The sequence below is a fragment of the Nicotiana tomentosiformis genome, chromosome 1, assembly GCF_000390325.3.
Source record: "Nicotiana tomentosiformis chromosome 1, ASM39032v3, whole genome shotgun sequence".
Taxonomy (NCBI): Eukaryota; Viridiplantae; Streptophyta; class Magnoliopsida; order Solanales; family Solanaceae; genus Nicotiana; species Nicotiana tomentosiformis.
Window position 1 is genome coordinate 99271952 of NC_090812.1, and position 19249 is coordinate 99291200.

General features: G+C 36.5%; 3 protein-coding genes and 1 non-coding gene across 9 annotated transcripts; all 4 read right to left on the bottom strand.

Annotated features, from left to right (window-relative positions):
• Positions 1-603: 603 nt before the first annotated feature.
• Positions 604-5822, bottom strand: LOC104089820 (uncharacterized). Of its 6 annotated transcripts, XM_009594808.4 has the most exons (13): positions 5676-5822; positions 5492-5591; positions 5118-5226; positions 4494-4582; positions 4260-4316; positions 3984-4092; positions 3763-3864; positions 3585-3649; positions 2094-2197; positions 1946-2010; positions 1226-1280; positions 1108-1138; positions 881-1006 (listed from the first exon to the last, which is right to left on the bottom strand). In XM_009594808.4, exons 1-12 carry the CDS (start codon positions 5737-5739, stop codon positions 1134-1136), a joined length of 924 nt encoding a protein of 307 aa, XP_009593103.1. In that variant the 5' UTR covers positions 5740-5822; the 3' UTR covers positions 881-1006; positions 1108-1133. The 6 variants fall into 6 exon arrangements, 5 of the variants coding, with proteins under 5 accessions (XP_009593102.1, XP_009593106.1, XP_009593104.1 ...); XM_009594807.4 differs by lacking the exon at positions 1108-1138 and having other exon boundaries at positions 604-1006; XR_011412104.1 differs by lacking the exons at positions 881-1006; positions 1108-1138 and adding an exon at positions 1680-1853.
• Positions 5823-5876: 54 nt separating this feature from the next.
• TRNAA-UGC (transfer RNA alanine (anticodon UGC)) lies at positions 5877-5949 on the bottom strand. The gene has a single exon. It is a non-coding gene; the product is annotated as a tRNA-Ala (tRNA).
• Positions 5950-6815: 866 nt separating this feature from the next.
• On the bottom strand, positions 6816-7458 carry LOC104089819 (histone H2AX-like). The gene has a single exon (XM_009594806.2). The coding sequence runs from the start codon at positions 7441-7443 to the stop codon at positions 6961-6963; it is 483 nt and encodes a 160-aa protein (XP_009593101.1). The 5' UTR covers positions 7444-7458; the 3' UTR covers positions 6816-6960.
• A 4549-nt stretch (positions 7459-12007) lies between these two features.
• On the bottom strand, positions 12008-12579 carry LOC138907523 (uncharacterized). The gene is made up of 2 exons (XM_070198124.1): positions 12239-12579; positions 12008-12128 (listed from the first exon to the last, which is right to left on the bottom strand). The coding sequence occupies exons 1-2, from the start codon at positions 12577-12579 to the stop codon at positions 12008-12010; spliced, it is 462 nt and encodes a 153-aa protein (XP_070054225.1).
• Between the last annotated feature and the right edge of the window lie 6670 nt (positions 12580-19249).

Consider the following 19249-nt stretch of genomic DNA (forward strand, 5'->3'; position numbering starts at 1 on the left):
TAAATGTCTAAATATCAATTGATTAAATAAATAATGTATTTATTTTCGTACTTTCCTTTAGAAACGTGTACCTACGTCGATATTTCATATCTAAAGGAAATGGTAACACATTAATTATTCGAAAGATACAAGGTTGAAATAAATTTGTTAACATATTATGATAATCAGATTAGACTTTTTCCTCTGGACCATTTACCCGATAATTTTCCACAAGAGTTGGGAAATTTGGAATGTTTAGTGCATCTTGATAATTTGTCCACCTCTTCTCTTATCTCGGTTGGACCAACTAATTTGATTTTTCTACGCTTGTTTCTTACCCTCAGATCCCAAGTCTTTTGTTTCCCAAGTCCTCCTTAAAGAAGTCATCAACAAATAAATACTGTACAATTCAGTTACTATGAATCCTTTTAAGTGTCCCAAGGCATGTCTTTTCACCTATTACCCTTGAAAAGTCATTGGAGAAAATAAACATATTCTTGTTGCAAAAAGAAGTATCATCGGCAGCGTGGCCTAAGTGACTACTTAACAGCGTTGGTTGCCGACTTGCCGTGTTGAATTCTACAATAAGAAACAATTAATACAAAAAGGAAAAGAAACAATTAATACTCTCAGATTCCTATCTTTTTCTTTCCTTTTCATGCTAGATAGATACAAAGCACCAATCGACAGCCCAAATTCTTGGTTGTTATCACATGTGATTGTCATTTTCACACATTTGATAGACCTCCATCAGTTAATGATAAAGTCCAAATATTCTAGCTAAAATCTTTTCAAGCAGAGTATTTTAAATTGCCTCTTCAGAGCAGGGACATTGCGTTGATTATGGACCTATAGAGCAATACTTTTCAAGGACAAGGGCTTGGAAACCTCGAGTGAACCTTGTTAATCTCAGTAATTATCTCAGGACTGAGGTTGACCTTGCACGCATCAAGAACCTCTTCGAGCTGCCAAACTTTTGTGGCTCCAAAGACAACACTAGCCACGAGAGGGTGTCTCATAACAAAGGCTGGCCAAATAATTCAAAATCAAACGAAATATATTTTTTGGTGACTAAAGGACAAGTCTTAAATCTGAAATTAAACTCAACAGCAGAAGCAAGAATGTTACCGATTCACATGCATAATAATGTCAGTTTAGCCTATTAAGAAATAGCCATAAAGGCTAATCTGTGATTAGTAGATGACTTTAAACTAGAATGGGGAATTCGGAGGAAGACTGGTCATACCAATTGCAAGAGAAACTGGATGAATACCATATCTGTCTGCAATCTCTAGGTATGACTGCAAAATGAGCAAAATTCATCACAAAGGTAAAATTCAATTGGTGTGTCACATAAAACTAAGAAAAACTAAAAACCTTTAGTGAAGACAATAGGAACTATAGAAACAGACATAAGAGGACATGTTTTACAGTCTTAAAAGATAAAAGGTATTCAACTACATAGTGAAACTATATCAGAACCATGAGAAAATTTGTTTATTGTAGAAGAGCATCCTCCTCCTTTTTTTCCCCAAGAAGTTTGGGTTCTACTGTCAAGCAGAAAATGAACAAACAGATACTAGATCTCACACACGCGCATATTAAGTGTTGCATCATTTTTGTACAGAAACAGTGGTCTTTCTGTACCAAATGTTGTGTTTTTTTTTATAAAAGTGATGTCCGGGCCAGCTTTCGCGCACCTCGACTAATTCCACGGGGTACTTGCTACCTCCCACCAGCATAGGTACCGGGTAACTCTATCCACCAAAGCTCGATCAGGTAGAAAGAGATCACCCAGTGTTCTTTGCCTCTGTTGGAATTTGATGCTGAGACCTCATGGTTCTCAACCAACTTCATTGACCACTAGACCATACCTTTGGGTGCCAAAAGTTGTGTATTTACTGACCAGTATATATTTGAGTTTTGCAAAATTATAAGACAGCTTTAGAAAGAAGAATTCCCTTACTTTGGCAGCATATAAAGCATTAGATTTTGACAGGTTGTATCTGGACTCCCCTTCCTTATACCTCCCTATCAGAGGTTTGGGATTAGTATAGTAAGAAAATCTACAGGCATTAGTTAAATATTCAAATGAAACTGGCAATTGATCTGACCTTTAAACAGATTTAAACGAGCATCAGATGGACCTCCATCTTCGGCAAAGTACTTTCCAGAAAGTATGCCCATGGCCAGAGGGCTGTATGCCAACAAGCTTATCCTAGAGACATTCAGCAATAGGTAAGCAAAGAGGTTAGCAACAGTCAATTCCGCAAATATTTCAACTTAATAGATGAACCTCATCTTTGTCAGTAAGTTCACAACAAATTTTTCCCATTAAGTTGACAATAGGCAGGTTGTTATTGCAGAAAGCAGCCAGACTGAAGAAAGATTCTATCAGCTATATCGTTTTTGTCATTCCCTAGTCCATAGGTTCAAATCCTAAAGAGCAATGGTCGTTTTCTTCTTAAGTTGATTCTCAGAAAATGATACATGAAACTCTTGATTCTCAGAAAATGATACATGAAAATCTCTTCTATAAATATGCTAAGATCAAACAATGATGAAAAGTAGCAAACGATGTCATGGTCAAACTAACTGGAATAAGTCAAGTTAGCTCCAGGGACATTAATCATGTAGTACAATTTAATGATGCCTTTGCAGGAAAGACAACTAGACACAATGATGTACCAGTGTCACTAACAAAAATGAGATAACAGGACATAAAATAGAAAGCTTTTAGTGTAGCTGTGAAGGATGTTAAACAGTGCTAATATGATTGCAGCTTAAATTGTAATATAGGAGTTACTAGATGATCCCTGAACAGTTCGAAAGTTAAAAAAAGATTGTTGGAATCAATTGATAAACGATGTGCTTTTCTGACACACGCCTTTTAGTTTCCTGATCTTGTCAGAAAATTTAAGATCAATATCCCCTTATTAGAGTCATTCATGTTCTGCAAACAATATTCTAGAAGGTTCCCAATGCACCCTCACTCTTCATCATGCATCCTACTACATGCAATAAGAGTGCATAGAAGCCTGTGAAGATCTGACTAGTAGTTGATTTTTATTGACAAGGTAATATTTCATTGATGTTTGGGGAAAGAAACCCGATAAGCAAGCAGTATACCATAAGTTGAGAACCTACACAGAAATATGGTTCTCTATTAAAAGACACTCAATCATCATTACAATCAGAGATCTCGTGGGTGCACCAAAAACTAATCAAGAACAAAAGAGATGTCCTAATCTGTACAAAATCATATTATACCCTTCGGATGCTCTTATCTTCCTTTCCCTCCAAAGAACCCACATAAGTTCTAGTGAGCCTACATCGATGCTCTATATCATCTTTCCCTTCTCCTACATGCCCAGCTATGCATCACCCCCTCCATTGTCTCAGGTATTTCCCATTGTACATCCATAATATTTATCTCACCCTCATTATTAGTATAATGTGTGCTTCTAGGACAACAAAGCAAGACTGCACTTATTCCCATTCTTAGATGCATCATTTGCACAAATGGATGTTCTAGTACATAAAGCAACACCACATACTCATATAGAATGCCTAACCCAAATTTGTCCATACAATACAGGGATTACCTCTCGTTGTGACAGCATTCAGCCATAGATAAATCGAAATTTCGACATAGCAAGTTATATGCATTCTGGAAAGAAAGAAGCCGAATCGAGCGTTATCTTATATTAGTGATGAACGAATATTTGAAGGAGGCAAAGACAAAGAAGTGCCGACATTAAACAGGATTGAGCAATACAACACCTGAACAGACACTATTTGAAGATTCCCCGCTCTGCTTTTGGCAACTTGTTGGAACTTCATAATACCATATGGTGTTTCATTGCTAAGGCCAATGTATCTGATCTAAGGAGAATATATTGAACACCCAATAGAAAATAGTGACCAAATTTATGAAGTTAACATCTCGGCCTTCATGAGGAAAAGTAGTTTGTGAAGTTAGCATCTTCGCCATCATGACTGACCTTACCAGCATCAACAGCTCTTTCTAAAGCATCAAGTTGTTCCTCAAAACTAATTGACGTATAATTTCGAAGCGGGTCATAGTCAGTTTCTCCAAACATAGGAACATAGCTGCCAGAAAGTTTAAAATGGTGAACATTAAATGGGATGTTGACAGGTGAAGAAGCAAATGTCTTAAGATATCTGTTTAAACTTTGATTTTTTTTTTTTTTTTTTTTGAGCATTTACATATGTGAGAAAACAAGCAAGAAAATGTACTGTAGGATTTATCTACAAACCGATCAGGCCAGTGAACTTGATACAAGTCAATGTAGTCAGTCTTTACACGCAACAGGCTGCATCAATTCAATAAGGTACCACATCAGAAGCAGCACAAAAATATAAATCATAGCAGATAGAGGTCATCTCCAGAAGCAAGCTTAATTGTCAAAAATCATCTGATATTCTGATGCAGTCAAAAACTGCATGGACAATGTAATGGTAACAAAACAACAACCAAGGATTTACTCAACCTATTATCAATAGCCTCAGTTATGTTCTGAGCGTCCAAGCTTTCTGGTCCATTTCGGATCCAAGACATCTGTCCAGATGGTCCACTGACCTGTACCAATATAGTTGTGCAAAAATATCAAAATGCTAGTGCAGTTGCAATAAGATCCCCAAACAAAGAAAAGGAAAAATACCACTAACCGCATGTTAGAAACAAATAAAGTACTTTCATTATTAAGAAATTAAAGATGAAAAAGAGATACTTTCACAGATAACAACAAATTTTACTCCTTATGACGCTGGAACAAGCATGGATGCGTCTCATAATGCAATTGTTTTCTAATGGCAACAAAGCATTCAATCCTGCCTCATGGCCTAGCTAGGCATAGGAAAGAATTACTAATTGCTTGCATAATCAACTCTTTTGTCACATTTAAGTACCATAAAGACCAGACATATTTAGGAAAATCTAGCCTCTTCAGCCTAAATTCTCCTAACCAGTCCTACACATCATACACAGTACATTCAACATGCAACGCTTAAACTGAAAATTCAATCTTTTAACACATTTATATATCTTTCATACAATATTTTAATCTATAGGATGAAATGCAGAGGGAAATAAAGAAGAGCTAAATATTGAAGACCTTAGTGGCGAGAACAACACTATCGCGAGGGACTTTTCTTTCTCTAAACCAACGCCCAAAATACTCCTCACTTCTGCCATGAGTTTCTGCACGCTGAGGTACTGGATACCTGGTTTTCATAGGTTTTAAAAAAGAATAAAATAAATGCAGTTTAATATCAACATAATCTATCAATCAGTTAAGCTTCAATCCTAAATTAGCCGAAATTAAATTAATCTTCTCAGAATTATAGTTAGAGTAATTTAGTAATCCTCATTCATTATTCGATTTTAAAGCCGGTTTTTCCTTTTGAAACTTACATAAGGGTAGTACCAAATCCACAGTTGAGGTGTTAGCATAAACTTGAGCAGAGAGACGTAAGGTTTGAGGATTACATTTCAGCAGAATCGAAGAAGTTGATTCCGGAGTTGAAGGCTTTGTCGAGGATTTGAAATGATTCGGCCAAGGTGTTTTGCTCGCCGAAAGTCATGGTTCCTGTGAGAATAAATGAGGCGTCAAAAAGGCCACCTTTCTCCGGCTTTGTACAAAGTAAAGACAGGATGAAGCAAAGAGTTTAACCTAAGCAGAGTTTCGAGACGGTTAAATCTGGAGCAAGGTTGCACAGAGGAACTACAAACGCCATTGACAACTTCGGCGAAATTCATAAAATTCTCAAAATAAAGGGAGGGAGAGTTGGAGTAAAGATGATTCTGCTACGAGAGAAGAACCGATAAGGAAAACGAATTAAAAAAGAAAAGTAAAATTGCAGGAACAAAATTATGGAGATGCGGGGGATCGAACCCCGTGCCTCTCGCATGCAAAGCGAGCGCTCTACCATTTGAGCTACATCCCCGATTGATTCTAGATTGCTAAGTAAGAAATATGTAATTAAGACAATGTCTAAATCTGTTCTATTAGGAAAAGTGTTTTAACTTAATTCCTATTGTTTTTGAGTGGATATTTCTTAATTGTATAACTACTATACATGCTTAGAAGTTAGTTAGACCTTTTATTTTTTTTCGGCACAACATAAACATAGATAGCTGTAAATTTTGATACCACTAGACACTAGTTATAGACTTTAGAATGGATTCTTGTTTATTGCAAAGGTACTAAATCATTAGCCACAAAAAAAAAAAAAAACTAACTAAAATCTAGGAATTAGGATTGCGAAATATTGGTATTGCTTAAACTATTTGGCTTCCATTAGCGTTATATAGTAAGTATATATATATATATATATATATATATATAATTTGGTAGGCTTAAATTATTGAAAAAAAATAATTTTCTACAAAAAGTTACACCATGTTGTTTGTTGCATAATTCAATGGCAGATAGCAATCGAACAATTTGTATTATCATCATGTTAACTTAATTATTATTTGATCTATGCCAAAAGTTTATGTTGCAGATGGAGATTCGAGCAAAGGGGACTACAGAATTCAATTTGAGAAATGGTCTTATTTTAGACAATTGGAGGAGATAAGAGTTTGCTGAGGGACCAAAAGATTCCCTTAAAAAGATGATACGCCAGTAAGTAAAAGTCCACTTACGTAATATATAGAATCTGATTTAAGTTTATTTCAATCTTCATCGTATTGTGAGAGACTATTTTGATCTGCAGATTCTTCAAATTTGCGTTGCCAATAAGTATATAATTAAAGTCAGGAGATAGAAACAGAAGCAAAGAGAAACTAAAAATAGGTCTTCTAACAATTAAAATAAACCCATTAATTTTTTCTTCATTAAATTCTACACACTTCAACATAATAGGATGAGGATACAAACTTGTCATTCACATAAAACCATTATGAACAAATAAAAGTTCACTACCAAATCCCCTAATACAACACCTACATATCTAAAATTCCTGAGAAATAGAGGCAAATTCAGCTTTCCCTTTGCCAATCTTCTTAGGAAGCAAATTCTGGTGAATATTGGGCAAAACACCACCATTAGCAATGGTAGCAGATCCCAACAACCTGCTCAATTCCTCATCGTTTCTCACAGCAAGCTGTATATGCCTAGGAACAATCCTGTTCTTCTTGTTATCTCTCGCAGCATTCCCAGCAAGTTCCAATAACTCAGCAGTAAGGTACTCAAGAACCGCTGAGAGATAAACCGGTGAACCGGAGCCAACTCGCTGAGCATAACGACCCTTTTTCAAAAACCGAGCAACTCGGCCAACGGGGAATTGGAGACCCGCCTTTTGAGATCTGGAGGTGGATTTTGAAGTTTTTTGGGTTTTCCCTCTACCGCCCACCGATTTGGTTGCTGTTGTTGAAGGCATGTTGAAAGTAGTTTTCGAATTTGAATTGCTTTCCCGGTACGTTTTTCCAGCCATATATTGTTCTGTGTTTATATAGAGTGGATGTGCGAAGTTTGATTGGTACGTTTAGGTTCCACACGGATCGCCAATGTGGCATTGTTTTCCTTTTTTTTGGTTTTCCTTTTTAGTTTTACTGGGATAGCCAGCCTGGCATCTAAATTTCTGAGTTTTGCTCCTTACTTCTGTCATGTGTATTTTTTTTGGTTGATTGTTGCTTTTTCTTATTTTCCTTTCCTAGCTTTGAATATTTTCCTTCACACGATTAAAGTTAAAGCTAGCACATGACCAAAATATAGTCTCAACTATTAAGTAGTACTGTATATGTTAGATAGATCTTATTGTACAGTCAGAAAGAAAAGAAAAGAAAATACCTTCACAGCCAACGACTATCTTACGACTCCTGAGCAAGCAGGAATGCATCTCATAATGCAATTTGTTTCTAATGGCAACCAAGTAAACCATCGTGCCTCATGGACAACTAGACATACGAAAGAACTGCTAATTGCTTGCATAATCAACTCCTTTCAGTCCTTTGTCACAATTTAGTACCAGAAACTCGGAGAATTTGGAAATCTTTCATTTTCAGCCTAATTCTCCTAAGTAGTCCTATACATGTATAGGGTGAAATATAGTATGACACGTGATCATTTAAAGGAAAGACACGTGGAACCCTAAATGGGGATGGCAGAAAACCGAACGCAGTCATTCCGCTTATCACCGAAAGAGATAATGTTCATAAAGGTGTATTAAATGCTCTGCGTCCGGTGGCATTTAATAAGGAATATTCTGCAGCATTAAGAGCGAAGACTCGTTACAGAGAATTTGGCATTTATATTCACCGTTACATCTTCATCAATGACCCTCATAATTGACATTAAAGGAGAGCACGATCCTAGGACCTCCTTCCCTAGACACAACTATAAATAGCGAGCCAAGTTATCATTGTAGAGGGCACAAAGTTTTTGGCTAAACTTACAATACATTCTATACAAAGCTTAATACAATCTTACATTTTCACTTTTTGATCTCATCATTGTTGTACCCGGAAACCTTGTTCCCGGAATTGTCATCTCTGTTTCATCTATATTTTAAGGCTAAATATTGTACATTTCTTCAATTATCGCATTATTTCAGGATCAAATTAGTTCACTTGTCTAGAAACCACGTATAAATTCAACTATACTATTTTACGGGTAAATAGTTTGAAGCCCACTGTGGGCCTAGACAATCGTGCAATTAAATTGATCCCTGCCTTTTTACTAACGTGATTTGATTATTTTGTCTTAGAAAAAATCACAAAAAATGGAAGATAACACTGTTAACAATACGTACAACCCTAAAATTCGAAGGGATCAGCCTCATTTCGAGGATTCAATTAGTGACACCCGCAATGAGGGAAATGAAGCCACGCCGGTGCATGACATGCAGAACCCTTGACATGTTCGGGAGACAACTCTCGATGATGCTGATGAGGAGCATGTCGTGGATGCGATGAGGGTCCTGCAAGAGCAACACACGATCATTCTAGGCGATCTCACGCGGCAGGATAAGGTTATGACAGAGTTGAAGCAGGCGTTATCGGGGGTTTCGAATAATGCAAACAGACGAGATCCAATTCCTCCAGGTGCTCCCGCAAACCAAACAATGCAGAGAGTCGACAACAACACTCCCAGGGGTGAAGCTGGCCCCGGCGGGGCTGGGAAAATGAATCCGGTCTTAACAATGAGAACGACTCGTTCAAGAATAAACTTTTACGGTTTATGAGGGAAGTAAACACCCGCATGGACCAGATCCCGGTGTACCACCAGTATTGAAAGTCCTGAACTCGAAGAAGTATACTCAATAGTCGTACAAGTCGAGTGTGACACCAGAACTAATACCAAAGCGGTTCAAAATGCCTGAAATGCCAAAGTATAACTGGACTTCAGACCCACATGAGCATATTACCACCTACACAACGGCGGTAAAAGGAAATGATTTAGCTCATCACGAAATTGAATCTATGTAGTTAAAGATATTCGGAGAAACTCTCACGAGGGAAGATCTAACGTGGTATTCATTATTACCCGAGCATTCCATAAATTCCTTTGAGATGCTCGCGGATTCTTTCATCAAGGCTCATGCCGGGGCTAGAAAAGTACAAGCCCGGAAGGCCGACATATTCATGATCGCACATAGAGAATCCGAATTATTACGAGAGTTCATTACCCGATTCCAAAAAGAAAGAATGTTGCTCCTGGCTATCACGAATGAACGGGCAGCTGAAGAAAGAATGTTGCTCCGAGTAGTATAAGTACGTTTCGGCGCATTTGGAGTAAATTGAAGAACTTGAAGTTCATAAGTTTGATCCAATTAGTTTTGGGGTGCGATTCTTAGTTTTAATGTTGTTTTGGGCGTTCCGAGAGTTTGAGCAAGTCCGTTTTATGATTTCAAACTTGTGGGTATGTTTGGGCGGGGCCCCGAGTGTGGATCGGACGAGGCTCGGACCAAGTTGGGAGCATGGGGCTACAACTGAAGTTCCCATATCTGTCATAATCGCACCTGCGCTGGGTCAGCCGCAGGTGCAGGCTCGCAGGTGCGAGCCACGAGCCGCAGAAGCGAGAAATAGAGGCAGCCCAGAATCCGTAGATGCAGAAGATTGGGCGCACTTGCGTGAGCGCAGATGCGAGAGCCATGGTCGCAGGTGCGGCTAGGCTCGCAGATGAGGCCCTCCTTGTCCGCAGATGCGACCCCCCTTGTCCGCAGATGCGGAGCCTGGCCAGGTGAGGAAAAGGCGCACATGCGAGGCATTTGCTGCAGGTGTGGGACCGCAGATTCGGCACAAAGCACCGCAGGTACGAAAATCGCTGGGCAATGAGGGTTCATTTAATACGGACTTAGGCCATTTTTATCATATTTTTCTCTCACTCTTGGGCGATTTGAGAGCTTTGAATGAGGGGATTTCGACCTAGCTTTGTGAGGTAAGTAATTTCTACTTAATGTAAGTTTAATGCATATATTAGGGATAGATTTTAACATAAATATTTGTAGAAATTATGGGTTTAGATGAAAAACTTAGGTTTTGATTAGAGTGAGATTTTACCACGAAAATGGTTATGAAATTTAGTGAAAATCATATATTTATGTTCCTAAGGTTATGGGTAACAATTTTCTTCGAAAATTTTCGGAATCCGGGCTCGTGGATGAATTTTAGGAATCTTGCATTTAGTGTTGTGTAATTGCTTTAATAGTGGGGGTATGAATTTTTTAGCGTAAATTGATTAATTCATACAATGTTTGACTAGTTTCGGGTCGTTTGGCACCAATTTTGTAGGATTGAGCACGTTATTGAATCGGGGAGTGGGCTTTGAGACGAGGTAAGTCTCCTTTCTAACCTTGTAAGAGGGAATTAACCCCATAGGTGAAATAATTTAATTTGTGTTTCTATTTGTGGGGGCTACGTACCCACGGGGTGACGAGAGTCCGTGCGTAGCTACTAATATATTTATGTCCGGGTAGTCTAGGACCCAGACCTTGTTATAATTTGTGATGCTTGCATCCTACTAGTTAATTTAAATTGCTTAAATCATATCGAAACTTGATAAAGGAACCTTGAAAAGGCTAAACTTCATCCACTTGACCGTTAAATGAGAATTTGAATTTTTGGGAATATTTGCCTCTTAATAAAATCTTGAATTGGTTGTTTAATGTGTTTTATCTTTTGTGAAGCGGGCCGAACGCCTCGGAAGATTAAATAGATGCATATATGGTTCGCGTTGTTCGACCCTCGGTAGTGCACAGTTTAAATATCGTTATATAGGTTCGGGTCGTACGTCCTCGGCATTATCTGTGCATGACTATATTTATTTTTGAGATTTTATACTCATAACTAATATTGCTCCAATGTTTAATGGAAGATAAATTTGAAAATAATATTGTGAAAAAGAGGGTATTTGCCATCACTTGCTGTTGAGTTTTAGTGTATTTATGGTAATCAGTGCTCAATTACAACTTAAATTTATTATCATTTACCTTAGTAAGTGTCAAGTAGACCCCTCGTCACTACTTCTTCGAGGTTAGGCGGGATACTTACTGGGTACATGTTGTTTTATGTACTCACGCTACACTTCTGCACTTGACTGTGTAGGATGTGAGGCAGGTGCATCTGGATATCCATTCGTCACGCATTCTTGATCTGGGTTCGGGATTCCACGGTGAGCTGCCCTTCCGAGTCGTTCAGTAGCATGTCGGAGTCCTCTTTTTTTTGTTTCTGTCTATTCCCTTTCAGACAGTAGGATAGATATATTTTGTATATTCTACTAAGTTGCCTATATACTTGTGACACTAGATCTTGGCACGTATTAGTAGACTTGTGATTTTTGGGTTTTGTTCTTATGATTGTTAATGTTTCTCGCTGTTTTCATTTAACAATTCAAACCAGTTTTCATTAAATCTTTTAAGTAAAAGAAAAAGATCACTACGTGGGAAGAATCGTCAAAATGGGAAATCATTAAGTTATTCATTGTTGGCTTGTCTAGCAACGATGTTGGACGCCATCATGAAGGAGCCTTTGATATTCAAAATGTTGAGCATACTTCTTTTACTCAGGACAGGGACAACCAGGACATAGCATAAGAGCATCAAACTCATCCCAAAGCTCTCTTAGTTTGGAGAAATAGTTAGTTACAGTCATAACTCCTTGAGTCAAAGTGTGAACCTCCCTATGTAGGTACAGAATTCTCAAACCATTTACTTTATCAAATATCTCTTTTAATCTTCCCAAACTTTATGAGCACTAGATGTATATAGAATACTATTTAGCAACCCTGACCTCACAACATTCATTATCCATGACAAGAGAATAACATTCACTTTCTCCCACAGATCATGAAGTTCAGGCTCAAACTTAGACTTAGGAAACCTACCATCGACAAATCCTAATTTACTCTTATCTAGCAAGCCAATTCTTACTGCGCGACTCCACAAAGCATAGTTATCATATCCAGTAAGTTGAAGAGAGATACTACTTGGTGTGTCGATTGGCTGTAGATACAGAGGGTGATTATGATCAATGGTAGGGAAGGAGGTACTAGTCATGAAATTGTTATTCACTGAGGTTGTGGCTGTGTGAACAAGAGTAGTATTGTTGATTTGATCGTCTTCAATTGCCATTGTTGACTGGGAATTGGCTTGATAGAACACAATTTGCAAACCCTAGCTTCGATCGAGAATTGCTTTGAGACAATTCAGCACCTCAAATTGCAGAATTGAAGCAACCTAAATGAATAGACTCGTTCGCAAACTTGCTTAAATCCACACTGATGGCTCTGATATCATGTTAACAACCATGGAAATGATGATCAAAGATAACGTGACGGAAGAATCTAGAAGGAGAAAATGAAAGAAGAATGAGAGAAGAAGAGAATCAGCTCACTTCATTTTTTCAAAAACTATGTTCTGCACAATAACCTACACTATTTAACAAACTACCTGCCTCTAACACTAACCGGCTTTTACTAACTCCTAACTAACTAACTCTAGTTAATATTACACTTAATCTTAACTGTAGTTAGCTATCATCTTGCCACTTAGCTGCTAGCCAACAGATTACATCTCAGCAGGATCGAAGAAGTTAATTCCTGAGTTGAAGGCTTTATCGAAGAGTTGAAATGTTCTATTCACTGAAAGTCATTGTTCCTGTGACTGAGAATAAACGAGGCATTAAAAAGAGCTGCATTCTCCGACTTTGCACAAGCTAAAGACAGGGATGAAACCAAAGTTTAACCTAAGCAGAGTCTCGAGACGGTCAAATTTGGAGCAAAGTTGAAAAGAGGAACTGCAAATGCCATTGACAACTTCAGCGCAATTCATAAAATTCGCAAAATAAAACGAGGGAGAGTTGGAGTAAAAATGACATCGAACCCTGTGCCTCTCGCATGCAAAGTGAGCACTCTACCATTTGAGCTACAATTACCTGGATATATATTGCTATAAATCAAGTATATTTGACTAAAGCAATGATTGAAGCTTAAATTTGTACTACATGGTAACTTTACCTTCCAATAAATGATAAATATATCAATTAAATAGGAAGTCATTGGCTTGAAATTTCCATGATTCCGCCAAGCACTTATTTATTTTCTTGAAATTAGAATTACTTTCATCTTTTAGTGAGTACGTACTATGTCTATTCATTAATGTTTTGAAGACTCTTTCATTTTCAAAAAACATTGTCTCAACATTAGCCGAAGGGTTGTACCAGAATTGGGTAATCAAAGAGTTATAGTATTGATGACTATTTTGCCATTCATTTTGTAAAGATAAGAAAAAGGAAATAGTTTAATAAAGTTAACCGAAAAAGTGGTAAAATCCAAAGAAAGAGAAATATTCAGATGAGTTCTAAGTGGCCGGCCTTTAATAAGATAATCTTTTAATAAGGCCTTTGGTTTTGTGTAAAGCTCAATAGTGAAACTGAAACTTTTTATAAATAGAACAGGCTACATGCAGAGAATTGTTGTGAAAATATCACGGGCTAATCAGTTTTCGGATAGGTAAATAAAAAATAGTCAGTATTTACAAAGTCATTGAAAAATAACCACTATTTTGCTGCAACACGGAAAGTTCCAGCATAATATACTGGAGATTGGTGCACCTGTGTATGAACTTCCAGCATATTATGCTGGAACTCCAGCACACGGAAAGTTCCAGCATAATATACTGGAGATTGGAGCATCTGTGTATGAACTTCCAGCATAATATGATAGAACTCCAGCACATGAAAAGTTCCAGCATAATATAGTGAAGATTGGAGCACCTGTGTATGAACTTCCAGCATATTATATTGGAACTCCAGTATATTATGCTGGAAGTTGACATGTAAAAAATTCAAACTCTAGTATATTATGCTGGAATATTTTCCGGATTTTGAACAGTATTTTCGTTCAGATTTATCTTTACATAAAAAGTGGCTAAATTTTGATTATTTTTGAAACTATGGCTATTTTTCAATTAACGCTTGTAAATCTGACTATTTTTGAATTTCGCCCATAATTGTTTCATCTACCGGCCAGTTGTTATTGGCTTATCGCAGGGTGTCAGTTACGTAATTTTTTACATTATTATTTACAAATCTTTTCACATTTTATCCTTTGTTATTGTTCCTTTCAGCTCCCACTGTAATAATATTTTTACACAATCTTTGACATTCTTTACTTTAATTTATAGAAGTGCACAACTAAAAGTTCTTATTTCTCTTGTTTCCATCACAAATTCCATTTTCACGTACTTCACTCGGCATTATTTGTAGTAGATCACAGGTAAATCTATTTTTTTCTTATTAGACAAGTTTATTTTCTTCTACTGCCTTCTATGTTAGGAGTTGTATTTATTGAGTGAAATGTAATATGATATTAATTTTCTGCAAAAATCATTGTGCTTACTTGCCAATCTTGCAGTCAAAAATTTCGACCTCATTGAGTACTATTAATCTATTGAGGGGAAAAAATAAGATGTGCTGATGATAAATATTCAGTAGAATGCATTCTTTTCTTTTGGTGGAATTTCTGTAAAAACTTAAGTGGAATAATTAATGTATGATTAATAAATAGAGAACTGTTAGTTTAATTCTGTATAAGTTGTTGAAAAAATAAATGATTTTCTATAGTACATAGAGATATGATCTACCATTTTTTTAAAAATTTGTTGTGAATAATACGCTTTAGAAATGAGTTTCGTAGATTTTTTTTTTATGGAGTACTTAATTTTCATTATGAATGTAACATTTATAGCAAGTATATTCTCTATTTCTTCCCATTTGACAAGGTGGAAAGTATGAGAAATGTAATTTTTAAAAGTAAAGTTACAAGAGTTTCAGAAAAAGAATAGAATTTCCCAAGAAATACTTACAGTATTTTTTCTTTCTTTTTCTTCGAGAACTTGAACGTTAAAGTGTTTAAAAGAGATTACCCGATAGCATAAAATTTTGATTACTTTTGCGAAAAACTTGACACTTTATTACAAAGGCGAATATCAGAATTTTATCCTAAAAAATAATAAAGAATATAGGGGAAAAAGTTTATACTCTGAATGACTGCATCTAAATTTCCAATCTTCTTCCGCATTCAAATAAAATATTTTCAAATAACGAAGAAAATTAGCTCATCGCACTTACCTATTGTTGTACTAATTGATATGGGACACACGTGCAATGCACGTGTTTATAAACTAGTATAGTTCAAATAACCATAGTGTTAGCACAAATGAAGAGACATTATGTCAATATATCAATTATGTAATTTAATGAGAAGCCATGCAAAAGAGCCAAAGGTCTACACACTACTAGGAATTCCGCAAAACCGACCAAGGTCGACCGATCAACTTTGGCCAGTCAAAAATCCGACCAAAGTTGGTCGGTTTTTCAAAATATTTTATTTTTTAATTTTTTTTTACGAACCCGATCAACTTTGGTCGGTTTTCTTTGGCACAAAAATGTGGGAAACTATTTTTGAGTCCCGCGAAATTTATTTTTTAAGAAACCGACTAACTTTGGTCGGTTTTTCAATTAAAATAAATAAAAATTAATATTAAAAAAATCGACCAAAATTGGTCGATTAATTCAGCCGGTCATTTTAAAAAACCGACCAACTTTGGTCAGTAGTTTTATTTTTTAATAAAATCGACCAATTTTGGTCAGTTAGTTTTGTGCCAAAATACAATTAAAGAGTATAAATTAAATAAAAGACAGTCTTAAAATAAAATGCACCAATAGTCTAGTGGTAGAATAGTATACTGCCACAGTACAGATCCCAGTTCGATTCCCAGATGTGAATCTTTTGATTACATAATTAAAATACCGACCAACTTTGGTCATTTTTTTGCAATATTTTTTTGAATTTAATTAACCGACCAAAGTTGGTCGGTAATTTCCAACCAACTTTGGTCGGTATTCCTTTTCGACCTCTAAAATATCGTCCACACGTAAATGGTCGCATTTTGGACGGTTATTGGCCATTACCGACCAAAGTTGGTCGGTTTTTACCAATTTCTAGTAGTGACAATATTAAAGAAAAAAAATTAATTCCCTACAAGGTGTTCCAGCTTATATAGCTATAGTTCTGGAATAGTAGGTGTTGAAAATTATTGGTATCTCCCTATTTCTTTAGTCTTGCTATGCCAATTTGAGATCAACAACAACAAAAACAACAATCAGTATAATCTCACTAGTGGGGTATGGGGAGGGAAGTGTGTATGCAGACCTTACCCCTACCCTGGGGTAGAGAGGCTGTTTCCGATAGATCCCTGATTCCCGCATTCTAAGAACTCCCCACCTTGCTTTTGGGGTGACTCGAACTCACAACCACTTGGAAGTGGAGGATGCTCACCACTAGAGCAATCCACTCTTGTCGCTAATTTGAGATCAATGGAATTATATTCAAGAGCTAGAAATTTGTTCGAGGTGTAAAAGATCTACGTAATTTGATCTTGTTCTTGTACTTATTTTAATTTCTCTCGGGCTTAACTTTTTATACATTGCTTATTTCGTCCTTTTCATCTGATATATAGCATCAAATGTGTAGATATAAAAGATGTTGAAATGAGCACTTTTCCCTTTTTCTTAGCTAAACTTTCTTATTGATATATCTCTTGCTAGGGGGTGCTTTGCGGGGATTGGGATTGGAATAGGGAAACGCCAGAAAAAATAGCTGTGAAAAAGAATTACTAACATTTTGACTATGTATAGCAAATTTGTTTGGCAACAATACAGATATTTTAAGTCCATAAAATTTTCAAATGAAAGGCAACTTAAACTCTAATGCATTATAGAGGTTTAAAACTTTTTTTCCTTGTTCTGTGGCAAAAATGCCACCAAGAAACCCAAATATCCTTCTAAAGCTACTAAATTGCAGCTTAGGCTATTGTAACTTTTTTATTTTTATCTGGCCGTCCCTATATATATGTACTTGTCATTGGAAGTCTAGAACATGTTCATTATTATTCCGAAATATTTCAAAGGAAAATAATTGAAACTGTTAAATCTGTTATATCTACGTTTCAATGATGACAAATTGCGCAAAACTAAATCCTATCTACTTTGATTGCAGGAATCAAGACACCATCAAAAAGGAAATCAATCAACACTGATCAAGATTCTCAAGTATGCAAAAATGGAGCAAATCACGAAAGATTCAGCAGAAGCTCAAGCCAAGAAAATCAAGAAGGAATGGCGAAAGCAATGGGAGACAATTTGAGTAGGAAACAAAACATAATGAGAGACAATTTGAAGTGCTACTCCTTTCTTCAATAAAAATGAAGCACTCCTTGGATTAAATAATCCATACCATCAAATGGAGACAATTTGAAGTGCTGCTCATTTCCCAAATAAAGCACGGAGCATTTCGGCATGGAATAGAGCACTCTTTGAATTAATTAATCTAGCCCATATCTCTGGAAGGAATCAGAGACACATTTTATCAGTAAAATATTGTGGGCATCAATCAAAGACCAATCCACAACAACTCTCAAAACTCGCCTATAAGAACACTGGCAAACTCAAGGATTCAATACGCAACTACAAATATTGTATTCTTGAGTCTACAAGTATCATAAAAGATAGGAAGAGTTACAACACAAAAGATAGATGTGTCAACATCCAGAAATTATTGTTGCTAAACATCGTTGGTGGTAAACGAGCTAAAACCATCACTGTTGTAATTCTTTATCAAGATCTAAGAGAACCCTTGTGACCCAAGGGAAACTGAACGTAAGTGTTACACCAGTATCGAACCAGTATAAAAACTGTTGTGCCTTATTTTGCTTTCAATTCATTTGGTTCATCTCTATCTTATCTGTGTGCTATACGAAAACTAGTCGACTAAACTCATACTTAGTCAACCAAGTTTTAATAGACCACAATTCACCCCCTTGTACTTTCAATTGGTATTAAAGTCAGGCTCACAAACTTTGCTTAACAGTTAGTGAGAAAAAGATAATGGGATCAAACACAGTCGTCGGTGTATTATTTCAAGAAGGAACCTCTCATGTACGACCTCTATATTTCAACGGACAATATTTCTCTCATTGGAAAGTTCGTATGAAAACACACGCTATGTCATATGATATCAAAGTTTGGCGTGTGATCAAAAAGGAAAATTTTCCTATTCCGCCAAAGAAATATGCGAATGGTCAAGTCATTGTATCAACTGATCCACTTGACTTAGATGATTACACTGATAAATAAGCTGTTGTTATAACTGTGAATGCCAAAGCAAAAAATCTACTGTATAATGCTATCAGTGGAGAAGAGTATGAAAAAATTTTAAGCTGTGAAGCTACCAAGGAAATATGGGATAAATTGGAGATCACATATGAAGGAACCAACAAGGTGAAAGAAATAAGGATCAATCTTCTAGTTCGTGACTATGAGCTATTTCAAATGAAGGATGGAGAATCAATGGAGGAAATTTTCTCCAGGTCCAGCAAAATCCTTGGAGATCTAAAATCTTTTGGTAGACCAATAAAGAGCGGAGAACATGTCAGAAAAATCCTTAAAAGTCTACCCACAATTTGGCAGCCCAAGGTTATTGCTATGGAATGTTAGGACCTTGACAAAATATCTTATGGTAAACTTAGAGGTGATCTAATTGCCTTTGAGAGAACTCACTTGGACAGGCAGATTCAACAAGAAAAGAAGAAAACAATAGCCTTTAAAGCAACTGTGGCTGAACCAAAAAATGAAGAGGAAGAGGAAAGAGGAGAACAGGATGAAAACATAGCCATGCTTTCCCAAGTTGTAACAAACATGATGAGGAAAAACATATATGGCAGAAGAGGGAAATCAAATTTC